The sequence below is a fragment of the Cyanistes caeruleus genome, chromosome 2 (genome assembly GCF_971803275.1).
Source record: "Cyanistes caeruleus chromosome 2, bCyaCae1.hap1.1, whole genome shotgun sequence".
NCBI classification, from domain to species: domain Eukaryota; kingdom Metazoa; phylum Chordata; class Aves; order Passeriformes; family Paridae; genus Cyanistes; species Cyanistes caeruleus.
The window spans coordinates 60,741,522-60,763,353 of NC_141702.1; the positions used below are offsets into that span (position 1 = coordinate 60,741,522).

The 21,832-nt window shown below is 39.2% G+C and overlaps 1 protein-coding gene across 5 annotated transcripts in view; it reads left to right on the forward strand.

Annotated features, from left to right (window-relative positions):
• Positions 1-398: 398 nt before the first annotated feature.
• Positions 399-21,832, forward strand: part of SNX9 (sorting nexin 9) — a 62,144-nt gene continuing 40,710 nt past the window's right edge. Inside the window, exons 1-3 of one of the 5 annotated variants that reach the window (XM_086868390.1) lie at positions 399-590; positions 18,954-19,040; positions 21,426-21,500. In XM_086868390.1, the coding sequence (XP_086724516.1) occupies positions 579-590; positions 18,954-19,040; positions 21,426-21,500 (174 nt within the window). In that variant the 5' untranslated portion in view covers positions 399-578. Of the gene's footprint in view, positions 591-1,527; positions 1,605-18,014; positions 18,088-18,953; positions 19,041-21,425; positions 21,501-21,832 lie in introns of those variants that run through there. The other 4 variants (XM_086868398.1, XM_086868419.1, XM_086868409.1 and 1 more) reach the window with 4 other exon arrangements.

Sequence of the window (21,832 nt, forward strand, 5' to 3'; positions counted from 1 at the left end):
AAATTGCTTTCATTGCTGCATGGCTGCTTTGAAATTTCCGTTCAAAGGCTCCCGAGGGGCACATCACGCCTTCCTGCAGGCTCTCTCCCCGACGCGAGCGAGACTTTGAGGCCAAACTCTGACTCCAAAGCAAAGCCCTTGAGGCACGGGGGGTGGGCAAGGTCCGTCCGTCCGCCCCCATCGCCCCCGGGACGGGTCGGGGCGGCTCTCCCGGGGATCACCGCAGCGCAGCGGGCGCGTCCCTCCCCCGGCCCTGACGGCAAGGCTGCGGGCAGACAGCCCCGCCACTGCCCCCGGGTGCCGAGCCGAGCCAGCGGAAAGGGCTGCCGAGGCGGGGGCATCGCGGGGCGGCCACATCAGCTCCCGTCTGCCCAGCGCCGGCGCTTGGCTGCCGAGCCGCACGGCGGCCCCCAGGAGGCGGCGGCGGCCGGGGACGCTGAGGAGGAGCCGCCTGCGCGGCCCAGCGGCGGCGGCGGGCGGGCCGGACACAGCGACCGACCGACCGAGCAGCCGCGGCACGGAGAGAGGGAGGGAGAGAGGGAGGGCAGAGCGGCAGCGCAGCCCGCGCCGGCAGCGCCATGGCCACCAAGGTGAGCGGCCCCAAGGGGGTCGGGAGGCGGCGCCGGGGCGCCCTCTGCGCCAGCGGGCCCGGCCGGGCGGGCGGGGGGCGCGGGCAGACGGGCTGCGTGCCCGGGGTCGGGGGAGCCGGTCCCTGCCCGGACCCTGCCTCTCGCCGCCGGCCGCGGGAGGGACGGAGGGAGGGGGAAGCGGAGGGAGCGCCGCGCTCGGGCCTCGGCGCCGCTGCCCGGCCCCTGCTCGGGGCTCGGCGGGGCAGCGGCGGCTCCCGGCCCGGGGAAAGTTGTTTTTGTGCTGTGTTTGTGCCCCTCCGTCCCCACTCCTCGGCGGAGCGACCGTAGGGTCGAAGAGCCGCCGGAGGCCGCGGGTGCTGCTCCTGCTGCCCGGGCGCCCCTTGCCCCGCTTCCACCGAGCCCGGGGAGCGGCGGGGCGGTGGGAGAGGCCTCGGCCACCGGCGGGCCCGGCCCGCTCGGCCCCCTTCGCCCCGGCGCGTGAGGGCAGCTGATGCTGACCCCCCTCAGTGGCATCCGGGGGTGGCTGTGTAGTGTCTCTGGTGGGAGCCCAGAATCCGCCCTGTGCGACCTCTTAGTAGTGAGCTCTGATTTTACACAAGACAAAAAAAAAAATAGAAAAATATATTAAAAAAAAAAGACAGGAAGTTAAATTGTTTTGTTCAGTTCTTCAACAGTATCTGCTGCTAATGCAACTGTCAAAATTAGCCCATCCTAGCTGAAAGTGGCCTCTTTCTAAATAAATAATATTTGTTTACTATATTGGTTGATGAAAGCATCTCTGCTTGTGTAGGTGTGAGTTAACATGCACCAGCAACTCATCTGCGATTTATCTAAGTATCTCAGGAAGACTTTTTTGGTATTTGAAGTATTACTTTGAGTCACCTGATTCCATTAGCTTGGCCAGCAGTTAAAAAAACTTCCTTTTACTGAGGCGGTTCTCATACAGCGCACTATTCGTGTTGCACTTCTCATTGCTGAAAATATTCCACGTCTTGAACGTGTCATATTTAACGTGTAAGTAGCTGTCTCTGTAACCACGTAAGCTGATGGTGGCTCATGTTAGAATAAACTTTTTCCAAAGCACCAAGAACTTGATTTTAGGTTTCAAAATCACTTGGGCAGTTTAGGAATACAGTCAATACAGTCAATATAGTGAAATTTATGTTTCTATTGAGCTTTTAGAATATTGTTGATAAACTTGGTTTTAACATTGGTGGGTTCCAGTAATTCATGGGATGTGTGTATGAATATTTTTCAATCAATCTAACTATTGTAGGTAGCAAGAAAATTACTTCTGGTGTGTATATACTACATAATACACAGTATGTTAGGCAGATACTGTACTAAACCAGTTTACTGTTTCTCTGCTCAATTTGAGGTGCAGCATCCTCATGGGATCCTGTGCTCTGTGCCGAACACATCATCCATTTTATTCATTTATTTATTATTATACACTAGGAAACTTTCACTTTGCTTTTCTTTAAATATTTTTGGAGACATTATGGTTCCAGAAGGAAGGGCGTATAATTTCTGATTTCCTAATCTAGACCAGCTTGAAATCAGGTGGTGTCTTTTTTTTTTCATTCTACAAATTGCAAGATATGGTAATGTACTTTCACTTGAAGGCTAAAATTAGTCAGTAGTAGTCAGGAAAGAGTTGGTATTTTATTGCTATTATTTTGTTATGCTGGTAACTGTGAGCAGTACTGAAGAGAAGATTATTTTTTGTGAAATCTACCCAGGAGATGGGTCCCTCTCTGCAAACTGCCCTGTTTTGGATTTTATTTTGTTCACATTGTGCAAATGTCAGCTATAGTAAAGGATACATTGGGTTTTTTTGAGCAGTGTAAGGGAGTAACTGGCTGAATAAACAGTTTTTAGGAGGTCGGCCAACTAACCAGCCACCATTTCATTTGGAAAGTAAATTTTGTTTTTTAAATTTGTAAACAAATTTCTCACCTTCTGCTTGTGCTGCTTCCAAAATTGCCTAATTTTTAAAAGAAATATGCAAGGTGCATTTGTATTTTACAAATATTAAATGTGAAATGTTAACAAAACTAAGCTGCAAGTAGTTGTCTGGAGAATGAGTTTTTTGAACTTTAATGGTATCAAATCCTATATAGCTCATAAGGGTGACTGACAGTCTGGCCTGGCCTGTGCTGCATGGGCTGTTAGCTCTTCCTGAATTGATTCCTGTTTAAACTAGAATATACTTTCCAAAGAAGGCTGGGTGCAAATTCAGTCTTGATTTGAATGCTTTCAATGATAGAAAATCCAGTCTGTCTTTTCATTTGTTTGGTTTTTTTTAAACCATCAATTCTTTCGCTGTTGATGCTTCTTTCTTTTGAATCTGAACTTGCCCAGCTTCTGTTTTCAGCTTTATCATTTTCTCTACAAGATTTACAAATGCTTGAATCAAGGTGTTAGATTTTGTGAGGATGGAGGATGCAAACAGGGGTTTCTTCCATATCTAGCTTGTAATCCTTGGGCAGTTTTCTTGCTCCCACTTTGATAAACCACAGCTATTAAATTCCTTGTTTTCCAGCATGAAAAGGTGGTATACAGTTGTGTAATATGCTGTCTCTTCTCTGTACCATTCAAAATCAATGCATTTCTTATTGAAATAATAAAGGCTTTTAGAGGAAAGCACTACTGTTTTCATACCAAGAAACCTTTACTGATGCTTTTGTAGCATATTTGTTAGCTGGCAACTTGGTAGGGAGTCTTTTGTAGGAATAGGTCGGAGGGGCTGTAGGCCTTAAGCACCCTGAAGGCTGTGGAGGCTGAGTCTGATATTGTGAGCTAAACTAGTAGTGGCTAGTTCTGCTTTCTTTCTCCTCATCCCATGCTCTATGTACATCCCAGGAGTCTACTACAACACTTGTCAGGCCTGGTTTTAGCTATGGTAAGTTGCTGAAATAGCAAAAATATTCACTGAATGGAAACAGCGGGGTCATTTCTCCAGTTCTAGGCAGTTGCAGTAGTTGAAAGTTTGCTCAGAGCTGATAGAGAAGGTTAGGTGGGGTGGTATAGTTGGGAGGGGGAGACTTTCATGGAGAAGGGTGGAAATACAGATGGGAAATGGAGGATCTGAGGCTTCTGGAGTCAGTTCTTTTGGCTTAGATGTTTACTGTAGCTTGGCAGTGGATTTTGTGGTTTGCTCAAGGTTATGTGCTCTAAAAACTGAAACAAATGTTAAACCCTATCAAAATAAGAAAAAAAGAAGATTGTTTAGGAGACTTTTAGAGTTTCACAGTCATTTAACTGAACCTAACTTCAGAGGTAAAGCAATTTCATGTTCGCATTTAAGAGCCGATAATTTGAGCTAGATACTTTTATTTTGAATGCTTCCATGAGAAACAGAGTTAACCTTACGAATTCCTTATTTTTAACTGTCACAAATGATGGCAGAAAGTGCCTAAGCCTAAAAAGTTTTCAAAACTTGGGTCACAAGGAAGATGCAGTTTGGTAAATGTGTTTCTGTCATAGTTGCTTTCAAAAACAAAAGATGAGATTGTCATTCTTCTGTTTGTTCCTCTGTGATTTCTTGGGCCTTTTCTATTCTTTCCCCTCTAGAGTTTGCCAAGTCTCAGCTTTACTACTCATGTCCTTTCTTTTGTTTTTGAGCTTCATTGAATAGAGAGAGCTAGAAATGTCAGGAAGCAATATGCTGGCTTTTAAACAACATTCTCCCTACCTTAGCCTATTTTTAAACATATTTATTATTTTAAAATGTAGGCAAGTCCTTTTCTTGAAAAGGCTGATGTTTTGCCATTTGTTAAGCTCTGATTTCCAAAGGAAGTGATGTTGTTGAGAGAACTGGATAGGCTATAAGCAAGACAGTTCTTCTTCTGGAACCTGTGCTGCTAACATGTGTTGAGAGTTTTCATTTAGAAGTTGAAACTAGGAGCTGATTTATTGGTATAGCATCATTGATGTTGGTGACATTGCTTTCCCAAGAGAAGTATTTCATAAGGCAGCTGTTGATAAGCTTCATGAAGTTAGGCCCCTCTTGCTGTCGATGCCAACAGTTTTTTTCTTTGTAACTCTAGGGACACTTGTTTCCCACCATTATGTTCAATGGTTGTTCAATGGTTTGGCTGCTTTGAGGACTCATTTATGTGGTTCTGTTTTTAGGACTAGGCCCTTTTTTGTGGGAGGAAATCCCTTGAGATGAAATCTTAGACTAAATATTCTGTTCTTTAAATAAGACAAAACTTAACAGTACTTCTAAAATAAGGAAATGCCATTCAAAGCTTTCTTGTCCATCTGATCATGTTGGATTTCCTCTTAGGAATGTCACTGGCCAGGTATAGTTGAATTCAGCATGGTTCTTGTAGTTGTGGTGAGGGAAGGTCATGATTTACATAGGAAAATTTCAGGTATGGAAAGGTAACAACACATTATTCTTAAAGGTTATTATCCTTAAGTGTGTATCCTTCCTTTCATCTTTCTTTTTCATTCTCTGTTTCTCTCAGCAGTATACTTCCCAAAGAAGTCACACATTTTCCTTTATACCATCACTAATCTGTATGTTTGCATCATGAATTGTTCAGAAAACAGTTCTTTGTTCTGATTTGCAGCTGGGAAGTGAAACACCCCTCTGTGCTAAACCCTCCAAAACACCCAGATTTTGTGTTCTGTTAATCTACATTCTACATTGTCCTAACTTTGGAAGTAGACTCCTCTCGTCAATCTTATTTTAAGGGAAGATTCAGTTAATAGATTAAGATTCAGTGTAAATCTTAACACATCTGTGAGTTGTGAGATCTACTATGCAGATCACATCATAATCCATTCAACATGTTCCATTATTTAAATTCAGCAAAACAAGTCATAATATAAAACATGAGATCACAGCTGATCTATATATGTAGAAAGTGATGTAATAAAATTAATTAGGTGAGGTAACAATTTTGATTTTATGTGAAATGTTGTTTGGGTTTTTTAGGCTAATATTAAGTAGATATGGTGATACGTCCTGGGGCTTTTTAGATTATTTAGGTTTGGTGGTTTGTTTTCTGAAGCTGAAAATGCAGATTAACCACAGATTCCTGACCTATTGGAGGAGTGAGATGTTAGGATGAGCATGAGAACTGATTCACGTATTTTATGAAGACAGAAGTTTTCTGTTCTTTCTGTCCAGCCTTATGGTCTTTTAAAGGTTCAGTGATACATGGTTTATGTTAAATTGCAGCAATTACCAGTTCAAGCCTTCTCATTTCTATGCTGGAAAGCTGGAGAGCTGGTGGGATTCTGTGTGATGCTGTGCTTGAGTAATGATTCCTCTGACTCAGTTTTTCAAAGTTATTTTGAGCACCTAGGCATTGAGTCATCAGAGACTCATTACCAGAGGTCATCATTTAAAAACATGATTACAGCAGCCAAAGAGAAGGAAGTCTGGTATCAGATATCATAAGCTACATCTGGTTTATAGATTCAGAGTTTCAGGTTTTCACCCTGGTAGAATTTCTCTGTATATTGGTATTATTTCAGCAATAAGGCTTTACAGTTAACCGTAGCTTCATAAAAAGGTTTATTTTACTGTACTCTTTCAGGATTGTGCACTGAATTATCTTCCTCCTCAGATTTTCAGGTCTTGAAAAAACTCCTAAAAGAGTTTGTAGATATTAAATAAACTTCTCCTTATTTCATTAGGGCATCTAACAAATTTCAGAGTTTACAGAGATCACCAAGGTAAAAATCATTTGAGAATTTTGCCTTTTCAGATATGTGGGTTCCTTCCTGTATTAAATTTACAAGCAATTGTAACATTGATGGTGTTGCAAGCAGTCTTGCAAAACATTTTAAAAGCAGGTAATAGAGAATAGACTGTAAAATAGTGGGAGTGGTTTGTTTCAACCAGCCCTGCAATGGGACAGATGAGCATTTAGATACCTAGAATTATTTTAAGGAAATAGCTACTGCAGTGTTCAGCATTTAAAGCTAAATCTCTTCTATTTCAAAGTATGTTTCACAATAACAATTTCATCAAAATTCACTTTACACTTCTCTGAGGGCTGAAAATCAGAGCTTGTGCTTTTATTTTCTTTAGTTGTATTCCTGCTTTCTCAGCAGTTTATGATTGAAAAAGAGCTTCCCAAGTAACAGAAAGTTCAAACAACAGAGCAATCTTGTAGTAGTCCAATAAGCAAAATTCAAGCGCTAGTGAAGAGAGGGGAAAAAAGCATATTGCTTACTAGAAAATTTAATTTAAACTCTGAGCCTTATCACTTTCTTTCCAAAACAGTCTTTATCTTTGATATGAACAAGAAACCTCTGTCAACAATAAAAATTAATAGTAATAATAATAATAATAATAATAATAATAATAATAATAATAAATTTACAATGAGAGTTACTCATTTAACTTTGACAGATAGTTCTCAGAGACCCCACAGTAAGGGGAGAAGGGCACAAGGAACAGCTCTTCCTGTAGGGAGCTGTTACGCTGCCTGGTCCAGCTGTTGTGTAGTTGTGAGGAGATGTCCAGGACATGGCATGGTATGAAGGGCACAAGAGCCGTCCTGGGCCCTGCTGGTAGCAGGGTGTGTGCTCACAGAAGTGTGCTGGCTAAAGTCAAACCAGCAACTCTCTGTGTGAACATGGTTTTTGTGGGTAAAAGCTCTATTTCCCTCCTGTATTTAGGAGCAGCTCTTCCCCCAGGCCCTGCCCTTTAAAGGAAGCCACTGTACAGGAGGGGTTTCCAATGTGCAAAATAGGTGGCTGGAAGGAGGAGGGGGTGGTGAGAAGGTGGGCAGTGCAGCTTGTGGGAGGTCTCTGGGGAGTCCAAGCAAAACAGCTGCTTCTGGGGAGAGGCAGCCGTGTCTGGCGTGGGGTTTGTGGGACTTGCCCAGTGAAATAGTTCAGTCCCACTCTTGTGAAAAACTGGGGACTGTTGAAGAACTGGTTGAGTCTTATTTCTTATGACTTGTCATTGAGTTACTGACTTCTGCTCTGACTTGCCATCTGCTTGTCCTTGGCAAGGGAACTGTTGTGCTTTTATTTTGTGTATTCATATGGTATCTCTGTTTAAACACAGTAGGTTTTGGACATGCTTTGCTTTTCTCAGCCTTCTGAGACTGCAGTTCTCAATGTTCAGAGCAAAAATAAGTTGTCATCTCAGTTCAAGCAGTGTTTGCTTTCCTGGTTGATAGAACAAAATGGCTAATTTGCAAGAACAGCTATAAAAATTCTCTTGGAATAGCTTTAAACTGTACCTCCCTTCTGTACCCCTTCTGGGTTTGTTTTTTTTTTTTCTCTATGATGATTATGTAAGTCGTTTCCAGAAGAAAGGCAATTGATATAAGACTATTACATTTATTGTTTTTTCTAGTTCTTATTTAAATTCTAGTATTGCCTGAAGAGCCTATACAATTCATCTTTCTGCAGCAGTAAGGCGATGACTGATGAGGTGCTTCACCTTATAGCTTCATCAGATTTAGGAGTGAAGCTTAAATGTTTTATTTCCTCCACTGCACTCGTTCTTTTTTTTTGGGGGGGGGGGGTTAAGATTTAATTCTCTAACTGAATACTGCAATTACATATGGTAATATAATGTAATTAGTGCTTACCTAGTTACAGCACATTTCTTTCAGCAGTAGTGTAATTTCCTTCCTTAATAGCCCTATATTTTTCTTCTTTTCAATCTGAAAATGATTGCTTGTGTAATACAAAATTAAGCATCTTCCTTACTGCAAATAACTAGACCACAGTCTTGGAAGTTTCTGTGAAGGTTGTTGAATTACCATTTTTTTTATTGACAGCTCAGTCACATTCTGTCAAACCGCCAAATTTTCTAGTAATTCATAAGTAAGCAGAAGTTCTAACTTTTCAGTCTTCTTTGATGCTTTCTGTCACTGTAAAGGTTGCTGGTTCAAGAAAAATCTGTGAGGTGTTCTGTCAAATTTAAATATTGCATGACTTAATCCAGTTCTGTCGTTCATTGTATCTTTTGTTTTTTTTATTAAATGCATCTGTCCAGACATTATTTTTCTTCATTTTTTAACTCTTTGTCTTAAAGTGAGATATGCCTACACTGCTAGTGTGCACATTGCATTAAATTGCAGGTCATTAATGTCCAGGTCAAGTGCTGAGTGTTCTCTGGCCAGATCTAATGACTGAGCTTTGCGTATTTGAGCTGTCATTTATCATGAAATAAAGTTTGTAACCTTAAAGGGTCTTGTGCTTTTCTGCACTGCCAATAGAAAAGCTTAAAATAGCTGTGGGCTTGGATACTTTAGAACCCCAAAAATGTGAATCTTGCCCATTTCTAGAGTAAAGAAGCTTCATCTGATAAAACTGTAATGCATTTATATTGGTGTAACAGTTTCCACACTTGTGTTCATAAAATAAAAGTAAACACAGGCTTTCACAAAGCAGTGTTTCTAATAAGAACTAAGAGGATAACAAAACATTAGTATGTTGATTAATGTTGGTTACTCAAGTAACCAACCAAGAGAATTTAGGAGAATTCCATGTGGAGAACTCATCCTGCTGCATTTCAGATTCCTTCCCAGCTGGTTTCAGTGAGCATGCTATTGAGCACGTGTTTTCCTTTTAATATTTACCAGTGTTTGGGCCTTCAGAGTAGTACAGCTATTCCGTTCTGTATTTTACAGATGAAGTTTTATTTGAAGTAGCATCATTTTAACATGCACTTAGTTTGCTTTGCCAGGTATTCATTTGCGTCTAGAGTGGCCTGTGCATGTGGCACATTGAGATACACAATGTATAATAGTGTGCTGAGTCTGAAAGGGCTTGAAGTTCACTAGATAACCTTAGCGAAACTTTGTGCCTCTCCAATTATTAGGATAATTACTAATTTTTTCTAATCTCTGCTCTCATAGAGACAGCACTATTGTGTGACTACAAGCTGTCTTAATGAGCAGGTCACAATGTGGTGATTTTTCTGGTGAATGCTGCTGGCTTTTTCTGAAACCTTCACATCTTACTGGCTTTGTTCTTTGGGGACAGAACTGTGAGGGTGCAACAGTGGTGGCCTTAAAGTTTCAGGCAGACATCAGGGGACTTGGCACAGCAGGCTTCTGAAACACATCATTAAATATTGGTTCAGCAAACAGTTGCAACTGTTGCAGTTTAATTTCAGAGACACAGTAATGATTAATCTAAGCAGAGATTTTAATCATACTTGAGAAAAACATATCCTGCCTGACATCTGTAAATACAAACCCGTGCCATACTTGCTACAGTTATTACTTGCTGTAGTCGTGGTGAAACTGGTATTAATGTTCTCAAATTTGAAATTGTTGAGTCCCCAGTTTATCTGAGGATCTGGAAAAGGTTGGTATTCAAAAAGGAAAACATAGGGAAGGCTGGGTGCTTAGAGCGGTGCAGTAAATTGATTCTGAAAAAGGTCTGATACCACTGGAGCTCCTTGCTCACACTAGAAGTTCACTCCTGCTAGAAGTTTTGCAGTACAGTTTGAACCGATAACTAGCTTTAATGTTTAAAACAAGAAAAAAAAAATTCAGGTGCTTAACCCAACTGAAAGCTCAGATGTGATTCAGGGGAGTATCTGAGTCAGTATTTGGAAATATTTCTAAATCACATGGGTGTCTTGAACGTATTTCTGCAACTGAATTTCCCTTGCTTCAGTATTGCTTGGGTGCATGGAGATGCTGTTCTTGGGTCTGACAGTACCCCATAAATAAGTCAGTATGAGCACACCAAAATGTAACTAAGCACCTGTTTTAATAGTTCATGATAGTTATTCTGAAAATATGCTGCTTTTTTAAACCACTGAACTGCTTATGGATAATTCTCAGACTTAACATTTTTAAGCACTGCTGTAAATCTGGAAAACATTGCAGTCTCTTCGCTTTTTTCATGCTCTGTGGTATGGTTATCTACCCACCTGGCTTATAACTGCATGGAAAGAAGCTGTAATTTGTTTTAATACCTTAAGATTTTAAGATCTGTTTTACTCTAACACTTTTAAGAGATCTTAGTCGTATAACCATTTTGGACCTCATTCTGCATCCATGACTTTTACTCACAGGTGCTTGAGTTGAACAAGAGGCTTCTTGTGCAGGAATTAACTTGAATGGAAGTTCCTGGTGTGCATTCTGCCTGTAATGCTGGCCAGGAGCACATTCCAGTGGGCTTTGGGGTGTGATGATGATTGCTTACAGGTAGACAGCTGTAAAGAAGCTTGTGTTCTGTGAATCAAAAATAATATATGTAAAAAAAAAAGAGTGGGACTAACTTGAACTGAATTCAGGTGGTCTTTCATGACCAAGAAATGTTTTTTAGCAAGACTGTGAAGTCCGGTGTGGTAGATCTGAAAAGTTAATCTGATCTTACTAAAGAAAGCCCAAGTGGCTGAAGAGGCTAGCAAGCTGTTATCTTTATTACTGCAGGAAACATTTCCAAGATTCTTTAACACTTGAAAACCTGCCTAGGCACTTCTTTCTTATACAAAATCATACAGAAATGGTTTCAAGGTGCATGGTTTCAAGCTTATTAGACTTTCATTCTAATTCTAGAAGTGTCAGTAGTTTAAACCACATGCATGTTGGTGGGAATTGACTATTTCCTTCCTGTCCCTTACCCTACAAAGTCTTTAGACTTTGTGTTTTGTACTTTTTGGAAACTCTTCATGTTTTGTTATCAATTCCAATGTGAGATATACATTTTAATCCAGTGTAAATACTTAGTTGAATACCTGCCTGGAATATTGTAGGCAGATGTGGCTTCTGAGTTCTGCATCTGTCTGCAAGCATATTTTACTAGCAAGAAGAAATTATGCAGGTCCATATTTCTTGGATTTTTGTCTGTGTTTAATTTGGTTCTAATATGCTTATAGTCAGTACTGTTGACTTCAAATGATCAGCTGCAGGATAGTGAACTTATTTTAGAGTTGAAAAATTTCTCAGAGGAAAATGAGCCAGTGGGTCAAGAGATACTTTTAATGTGAATTTGTAGAGTAATGTGAGGATCCAGCAGTTACAGCTGGTGAGGGAATTTGGAGTAATGATACCTGATTATTGTGACCTCTCTTAATTCAGAAATGGAGTTCTTTAGTGAACTTAGTTGCACTTTTTGAATGAGTTTGCTTTAATTCTGGTGTTGCTGAAAGCAAAACAAAATTGTATTGAAAAGAAATGTATACTAAAGGGAGGTTTTAATTAAAAAAGTGAATTTTATTTTGTGCTTATTGTTTATTAAAATCATAGTATAAAATGTTCTAGTTTCTTCAAGGTAGTTTTCTAGGCAGATGTTGAGCACATACACAAGAAGTGATGCCTAGCACAATACAAGGAATATACGTTTTCACCAGTTTCTCCATATTAGTTAAAAATATAAACAATGGTGTCTCCTCTTCATAATAATAAAACTTTATCACTTTACTGGCAGTTGCTAGTATAATGTATAATCTCTTGAATTCCTAAGGTACTGTTCCCGTGGGAGTCTGTCTTAGAAGACAGTGTCCCTTGTGTCCTCTAATGCTTCTGTTGTCTATTTTTTGTTAGTTTCTCGTCTCTTAGGAAAGCCTGTGAGAGGAACATGTAGGCATTTCTTTACCATAGGCAGGACAGAGGCTGCCTCTCCAGGCTGAGTCATAGCACTTGAAGCACCACTTGATATTTCTGCATAGGCTATCCAAGTGGACACTTGCAGTCTGATAGAGTTTGGTAGATGGACTAAAATGAAAAGGTTTGTGGGGGTTTTTTTGTTTTGTTTTTTGTTTGTTCGTTTGTTTGTTTTTATTGTGTCAAATGATAACCTCAGATGTTTCCTTTATTAGTAGTAGAAATGTTTTTTATATTTTCAAGGCCAGGCTGGATGGGGCTTTGAGCAACCTGGTCTAGTGAAAGATGTCCCTGTCCCTGTCACGGTTGTTAAACCAAGATGATCTTTAAGGTCCGTCTAACCCAGACCCACACCATCTAGGATTCTGTGATTCAGTGTTGCAGATGATGCAGTGAAAACTTCTTCAGACTTGGGGTACTTAGCTTTTGAGCAAGCTTAGATTTCAGGATAAAGGGTAGGGAAATGATTAAATCTACCTAAATGTTAGCCACTGTTGGAAGAAAGCTGGTGTCCTCAGTCCTCTGAAGTAGGAAATACATGAAGGGCTCCTGTCTGTATTCCTGTATTCTTACTGTTTTTCTCAACATTTTGGACACCAGCCCTTTTAAACTTCTTGCAGTATTCCCTATAATATGCACTGTGGGACTTAGTATGTGTTTTGATCTGTGGAGAGTTTTTTCAAAGATACTTTGATTAAAACATGGCAACTTTAGTAGTCTGTTTGTGAGTGCTGAGGCAAAACAATGGCTATGCTGTCACGTAGATCCATGCCTACCATGTGTTTTCCCTGGAGCTTCATTGGTGCAGTGAGGACAGCAATAAATCAGATGTCTTGCATTTGTCCTAATCAGTAAAATACCTAAAAACCAGTAGTTTTTTACAGACAGTAATCAAAGGGCAAATTGCTGTGAACCATTGGTACAGAAAAGAAAATACAAAACTAGTTTTAAGTTAATTGCCTTTTGTGTGGAAGAGTATTGTCACTTTTTAGATTAAATGTTTAATTTTGAATCATTCTTTTGGGTAATCAAAAGGCATTGCAAATTTCTGAACTGATGTATTTACAGCTAGGTTTTTGTCTTTATTATTTTCTTCCTGCTTTCTCAATTTCTCTTAATTTTGAGATCCCAACCTGTATCCCAGTTATGCTATTTCTGTTTTGTTCTCTTAGAACTGCCCTTTAGAATGAGTATTTTATTTCTAAAAACAATATATGTGGGAAAAAGTAATTCTGAAAAAAAAAACCCAAACTAATGAAAGAAACTCACAAAGAATGTATTAAAAAACAAAAACCGAACCCACATCCAAAAATCTTTTAGAAGTCAGCTAATAAAGTCTGGGAAGAAATAAATACATTATCCTCTTCTGTGCTTCCATGTGTAATCAACATACTGCTCATCAGTATTTCACAGCAGATTTCAAAGGCTTATTCTTACTAGACCTAATGAAGAATATTTGTACTAACTGAAGCAGTTTTTGTAGCAAACTGTTCTGAAGTTTATTCATACCAGATGTGTTACTGGAGTTACTTGAGGTGACCAAAAGCACTTCGTTGTTCATCCCAGCTAAAAGCTTAGGCTGCTGTCCTATAAGAAAAGTTCAAGTTTTCTTACTGACACAGCCATTTAAAATATGGACTTGACTTGTTTAGAACTAAAGCTAGTGATTAACTTTTCCATATTTAAAATTTTCTCTTAATTTTATTTTTGGTATTTTGCCACACTTCCCAAATTATGGTTCCTCCTCCTCCAGTGGATACAGGTTTCAGAGAAACCTGCTGTTACCTGCCTTGTATACTTCCCAAAAGAGAAATCCAGAATTTGATCCTCTTTCTGTGAATATGGGAATTGCTGCCACCAGCATTAGGTGCTGCCTTCTTGGTGCTGTGATACAGCAGTTGTATTTCTGACAGTGGCACCAGGCAAATTAAGCCTGTGAATCTATGTCTCATGACAAAAGCAGTGCAGGGTGGCTGAAGCACTGAACTGCTGAAGGGCTAACTGTGAAATGTGTGCAGTTACGGGAATTTCATGCTATGAAACTTCTATGCGTATTTCCTTTTTACTATCTGCCACTGCCAGCTGACCAAGAAAAGCAGTTGTGGTACAAGTTTCCTAAATTGTAACACATGGTTGGAACAGATGACTCTGTGGCAGAACACTAGATCTCTAATGCAAATGAAGTCCTGTGCATAGAGAAAGTATTTTCAAAGGTGTGTCAAATATTTAGGGGCTTCTCCAATTTTTGTGCTATAAAGCATACTTGGATGCAGAACTGTTGCATTGCAGTTAGGAAGTTCAGTATTGCAAAAACATTTTGCTTCAGAAATGAGAACTTAATGAAAAGCCAGTAGTCAGTGGGTCGTTGATTATTTGTCTCAAGGAAGGCTTAGGCAGGGAAGCTGTTGTAAAAGCTGCTCTGAGCAGAAGTTATGTGCATTAGCTGTTAGCCTGTCTGCTTATGGCTGGTGGGGAATACACAGGGGCTTTCACTGTTCTCCTCCATGACAGAGCGACCCTGCTGCAGCTGAACTGCAGTGCAGGCAAATGTGGTCCTGTGCACATCAGGATTGCTCCGTTTCGGGGTAAGGTGCTTTTCCATCTGAGCCTAGCCATGAGTGAAACATCTTGGAAAAGGCAGAAAGATTCTTCTCATTAGAAGTAGGTATTTCTGTTCTTTTATCCCCTCATTCAAGATGCCTCTTTCAAGGCAGGCACCAGGAGCCAGTCGATTAGGATGTCTACAGAGATCTTGGATATTTATCTAGTACCTTAGTGAAGCAACAGTGTAACCTTTCATTGGAAATTTATTTAATAACTTTTGCTAGATGACTTCCTTCCCACTTCATTTAGGTGGAGGAGCCTTAACACTGACAGGGAAAGTTGCATAATCTTACATTTGCTTTCAGAAATAAGCTGGCACGTGCTCTTGGTTTTTTGTTGTTGAATTTTTTTTTCCTTTTGGTTTTTAATATTATGGAAAGAAGAGATAAGTACTTAACTCAGGCAGAAGTAATGGAGGAAAACTAAGTCTGCTCCAGGCCTGCAGAGGAATAATACTTTCACTAATCTAGATACTGCTTTTCAATCTGGGGACTCTTTGGTGTTTTATTCCTAGGGATGATTCTATCATAGTTCTAAAAAGACTGAAATAATTATTGGTGGCAATGCTTAGAACTTCTCAATGTTGGGAGGCTTCACACTGTAGTAAGCCTAATCTGTAAATTAATCAGTAAATTGAGAAACTACAGTCCACTTGTGTAACAACAGCAAGTAGAACCAGCTCCAAAGAATGCTGATGTAACACTGAGAATTGCCAGTTTCCTTTTTATTTCTCTTCTCTTTATTACAGTCTAAATTTCTGTATCCATACTGCTGAAAAGCTAATTTTCCTTTAACTTTTACTGGTTTCCCCCATCTTGCACTTGTAGACAAAACTGTTCATTTACAATGAGAGTTTCTCCCTCTCATTCTGAAGAAACTGCAATATATGGCAGAGGTGCAGAGATGCTGGGGATCAGGAGGCTCTCTCCCTCCTGGCATGTGCAGTGGCAGGGTTCTGCTTAATCCGTGCCAGCCTTTCCTCACATGAGGGAGCATGAGATGAATGTCAGGATGTGTTCCAAGCTCCCAGTGGAGATTGTCTGTTACCACCTGAGCAAAGGGAGGCAGTAACTTGCAGTGCAACAACCAGGTCTGCTCTCTGGTGAGTGAAAGCAGTTAGAGCTTTCTGAGTTAGCAGGGTTTTTTTCTCAGAGGAACCAACAAAACAACTCCAGAATCCAGAACCATTTGTATCTTGGAGCATAGGTGGTGGTGGGAGAGGGGAGGTATACATGCAGCCAGTAGAAGAAATGAATTTTCTTATAGCTAATAGATTTGTTAATGGTTCTTTCTTGTTTTGCATGTTTGCAGTATACAGTAAATGAAGCAGTGGCCTTTATTCCACTAACAAAATATTTTAATTTCTGAAGTTCCTGTAGTTCTTTGACTGTTTGATCCTTTTGTATATGATCAGAAGTAAATATGAAACACAACAGTAACTGTAACATTTTTTTCTTCAAAAAAAAATAAATCTGTGTTTTCAAGAAGTTTTCTTCATGGTGTCCATTATATGATCTGGAATTCATCAGAGATTCCCATTTTATGAATATTTAAAGTGTCCCTAAGCTTAGCTCTAATATTCAGTGTGTGTATTACAGTGCCAAGGAGCTAAAATCCTTTTCTTGTTAAATGCTTTTTTCCACGTCCATTTGCAATTTTGCAGGAGATGCAAAGGTCTGTCTTTCAAGTTCTGTCTGCCACTTGGACACAATATTTATGGCCAGTAAGAAGGAAAAAGCTTACTGGAAAGTCAAACCATTTTCCATTTAATCGTGTTTTGGAACTGACAGAATTTACATAGGTTTGGGGCTGATGGATCTGCCCAGGGAAAGGCTAGGGGGTTTTACATTGTTAACTGTAAACTTATTAATTGGGACAAAAACATTTAGTCTCTTAGTTTTACTTTGGAATTGGTTGAGTTTATACTATTTCCCCCATTAAATCTCAACAGCAGGAGGCTAGTGTTAAAGCTTACTTGCCAGAAGTTCTTAAGGTTTTTATTTCCAGCCTAGGCAAGTGAGCCTAGAAATGCAGGTGAAATGGAGAGTACTGGCAGAAAAGATGAGGAATGTATTTGAAATGTCAATATACAGACGAGGTTTCAGATGTACCTCAAATTCTTAATGCTCTGTAATAATCCATTTCTATAGCATTGCATTTTTTTTTTATTTTTCTATTTCTTAAACTGTAGTTAGCAAGGTTTGTTTGTAATTTTTTCCATTCTACTTCTTCTAACTTTTGAAACAGGTGTCCAGAGCAGGTGAATATGTGGACTTCAGCATAATGACTTTATTAAATTCTATATATCTCTTGTTTTTTCCTTCTCTACAAGCTGAATACTTCCTTTTTTTTTTTTTTTTCTTCTTTTTTTATTTTCCCTAAGTAACTTTTATTTCACTGCTGTATCTGGAGAATCTCATATTTGCATCTGTTCTTTTATTAGACAGAAATACATTTTACCTATCCAGTCTGGTCATTACTGGGGATGTTTTGCCAGTTTTTCTGAAGGCTGATAAAATTTTTCTGTTGCCTTCATCCTGGTAAACTGTGATCATTCCTGTGAATAGAAGCAAGAATTTAATACTGTGGTGTATTACTTGAAAAAAACTAAGAAGACTCCCTGGTTAAGAAAGCTGCTTTTCCCATGATTCTGATGCCCAGCATCTGAGTACTGTTCAATTGACTTGCAGAAAGTGGATGAATTTTGGTAACCTGCTGTAAAAAGGACATGTTCAACACCTCACATTGCTGAGGGAAGAGCTCTGGAGAGTAGTGCTTTTTACACCCCTGCTTAAAATGTTCTTGTGTTTCAAAAGACTTGTGCTGCTTCTCTTCAGTTCATTTTTCATGAAAGTAAGGCAGCTTATTCTTATATTTCCATGAAGACCAGATGTGCTGCTGGAAAGAAAGCAGTCAGTGTTATTATTGAACACAGTTTTTGCCTCTTCATCTCTGTTTTGCATGGCATAATCTGAAAGTGCTGAAAGCCTCCATTCTAAAGGGAAAAGTTTTCATGCAAGGGAGCATTCAGAGTGCTTAGGACACATGGTTTTCTGCAATGTTGTGCTGCTCTAGTGGAGAAGGCCAAGTGTTTAGTTTGTTGTCCACATGGTTTGGGATTAGATTTGTCAGGTGAACAGCTGAAACGTGTGTTTGTTCTCAGCTCTGTTTTTATTTACACTGAAGTAAAGTATCTTTTGACCAAGTATTTCCACATGATACTCATGAAATTAAAATGTGGGGGTGGGAAGTTCTGTTTTCCTCTGGTTTTATGTAAGAAGTTGTGTCTGGCTGAGGACCATAACAACCTGCAGTTTTGAGACAGGCAAGACTGAAAGGTGAATGTCTGTCTTTTGGTATTTTATTTTCCTATCACGTAGCTATCTTTCAACAGAAATTATTTTATTTTCTCCTTTGACAGAAAATATTACTTGCTGTTTAGTTTTTTTTTTTCTTCCCCTCACCCTCCAAGTAAAAGAAGGAACTCCTTGCTGTACACTGAATGATGTTATTAGTAAAACCAAATGTTTCAAACATTTATTTATGTAGTGTAATAGCAGAGTCAGTGCACAGCAAAAGCCTTTGTTTATCTAAACACTTGAAAATCAAGTTGCTTTTGTTTTTCCCTCTGTCCTTATGCCAGATATAAGGAGCCTACTCTCACTGCTTGTTTCTGCATTTGCACAGTTCTTCCCATATAGAGTCTCAAAACATAATTTTACATACTATATTTTATGCACAGCAGTGCTTACTTATATCTGCAGTTACTTGCTTTGCTTTTTCTGAATTGCTTGCTCTATGAACTACTTCCCTTTACCCAAATTGGAATTGGAATATGTCTTGTATTAAAAAAAAATAAAATTGAATTGTTTGCTAAAGTTAGAAACCTTTCCTTCTTCCCCTGGAAAATGTTGTACGTATAATTCTGGACATGAGAGACAACAAGCAGTCTTAAATCCTTGTGGTAGATTATCTCCAACAAGCTCCACATGAGATTTTTGTATTTTAAAGTTGTTGTTACTGTTGAGTTTGCAGTTCAAATCTAGGAAATGTCAGCTTCCTATGTGCTGAGTTGCTCTTTGTGCATTCGGCCTTACCCCACTTACTATTTCTGTAAGTTAAGGACAATTTGTGCTGATACTTCCTTAATGAAATCTTCTACATAAGCTGGAAGCCTCACTGTTACATTCTTTTCCACATACAGGCTCGTGTTATGTATGATTTTGCTGCTGAGCCTGGAAACAATGAGCTGACAGTCAGTGAAGGGGAGATCATCACAATCACCAACCCGGTAAGAAAACTGAGGTGGAACTGGCTTCAGTGTCCTTTCCTGACGTACTTCTACCAGCAGATGGAACAAAAATGGTGCCAGTGACTTCTCAAAGCCCTGGTTACCCTTCCCTGAAGAATTAGTGAAAAAACAGAATACAAAGAATTTTCTAATAATCTTGTGGAAACAAATGCAATGTTTTGGAGAATGGGGTCTTTTCAAACTGTGCCCACACACTTAAGAATGTGCTCAGCTTTGTTTTCCTCTAAACAGAGCTGAGAGACAAGTAAGAGGAAGGAACTAATGGTCATGATAGCCTTTACATCTGAATGCCTTGTCTATTTTTGTGTGCCTAATATTGCACATTTTTTTGTGTATGTAGTCTTTCAGGTGCTTGCCACTTGTATTTTAATATGACATCCAGCTCACTTCTAGGTTTTGAGTTTCTTAATCAAATGACTTCAGCATTCCAAGTTTGGTAAAGATCTCACAACAAAACAAAAATTTTTTACTGAATTTTTGTGTCCTTTCATAATTAAGGAAATATGGACAAGGTATAGGGAAGAAGTGGTGACAATTTATCATAATGCTATCAGGGCATTGTTAAATGAATAGGACTTTTCAACACTGACATTTGATTGATGTCCAGATTTTGAATTTCAGTGCACTTAAATTGTCCTATATAATTCTTACCCTTGGTAACAAGGCATTAGTTGATTCTGCTTTGATTTTTGTGGCTTCGATTTTATGGCTTAGTGAATAGACTTGCCTTTTGAAACAAACACAAACAAAAACCACCTGATCATGAAACCAGTTCTTATTTATCTTTTTGTATAAAAAACATGGATTTTGCAGAATAAACTTAATTCTTTGAAGATCCTAGTTATGTGTAATTCTGATAATTTTTAGTTCCATTGATCTTAAATACTTGAAGCAGATATTTAATAGAACCAGCACCCTCTTGGATAGTGTGCCGTGTGAATTCAAGAGCTTAATGCCATTCTACAAAAGTAAGACTAAATATAAATCAATGGATCACTACTTTTAAGCTAGTTCTCACTGACCAAGACATCTGTGACTTAAGGCAGTATACTCAAAACCAAGTAAAACTTTGTCCATGATAAATTGCCACAAAGGCTCTTGATCTTTTTTGATATGATAAATTCACATGACAATAGCTTAAGTCATGCTAGTCCACTGATGATTGCTTTCAGGTGTAGCAGTGCAAATATGACTTCTGGCTCAAGATGTCATTGCTCTTGCAGTTTAACCAAGCTAGTTGAATATATAATCTGAGCTGTCTAATTATTTTTGTGTTCTTGAGCATTAATCTTTCAGGTATGTAAGAAAAAATAAAAACGCAAATTGTTATTTCACTAAGTGCTTGATCTTTACTGCATAAAATCTTGAATATATAAGCAGGCTTCTCCTTATTGGAGTGGCTGTAAAGTGCAGGATTACATAAAATTTTGAAATGAAGGAACAAAATTGTGAATCAACAAATACATCAATTAAAAAGCAAATTAAGAGAACCTAAAATTCAGTAATCACTGTCTAGCATATGTGTCTCCAATTTCCATCTGTGAACTAGCTTGGCATGTAGTGTTCCCTAAACTGCTTGATTTAAAGCAGAGCTGGCTTATTCCAGATAATGTTGTCCTGGAATTAACTTTGCTTAACTGCAAAGGTCTGTCTACAGAGCTTTCTTGTAGAATATGTGTTTAAAAAACCCCAAACAATATCAGGATGTCTCACTGAGATCAGAGCTGAACTGTTGTTAGTGCTTTCTAAGCTAATAGCATAAGACTGCCTCTGAAAAGAAATGTGAAGCAGGAAGAAAGAGTCCAGATCATACATGGCATGTGGCTCTTTTAATCTTGAGAACAGCCTTACCATTTCTGTGGGTGATAGCTCTCATTCATCACACATCTTTGCACCCTCAATAAATGAGCCAGAGATTTTACAGATATGACCAACAGCTTAATTCTTTGAGTCTGGTTTCTTTCTAGTCTATTGATTAAAATTAATTCATTGAAACAGACATACTAATAGCTGTGTTTTTATACAGTCTGTGGCCAGACAATTGACTCTGGTTTCATAAATGATCAAAAGTGCTGAAAAAATCAAGCATTTTTCTCCTTCATGCTTGTTAGAATCTAAAGTCCAGAATAGCTGTGTAAAACCAGCATGGTCTGTGTTGTGTTTAAATGAGTGTCTGCTGCCTCAGCAGCTTTGGGCGAGTTTGTTCAGTTTCACAGTCATAACGGTATTTTGAACATTGACAGCAAGACAGTGCTTCCTGCTGAGCATTTGACATTTGATAGCAAGACAATGCTTCCTGCTGCACTGTTTGAAGCATGTTTTGGGATCCATCTAGCAAAATTATTTCTATATTACTTCTTTTAGGATGTTGGTGGAGGCTGGTTAGAAGGAAAAAACAGCCAAGGCGAGAGAGGACTTGTTCCAACAGATTATGTTGAGGTAAGTGACTACACTGCTCTGCTGCTCTGCACTAAGAAAGCAGAACTACTGAAAAGGCCATCCTCTGCTTTGCTGACCAGACTGAAATGTTCAAATAGAAAGCTTGGGATATACAATCTCATTGTAGCTGGCTTTGGAAACCAATGTGAGCATGCCATCCAAAGCTCCTGAGCTTCTTAGTGGTTTTCCAAGAAATGTAACAGGAATCTGTCTATAGTAAATACTGCTGATCTGCAGAACATGAGTGGTTTTGAATCTGCTTTGGGTTTTGGGGGTCTCATAATCCAGTAATTGGGGTTTTTTCTGTCTGATGATAGAAATACAGAAGTGAA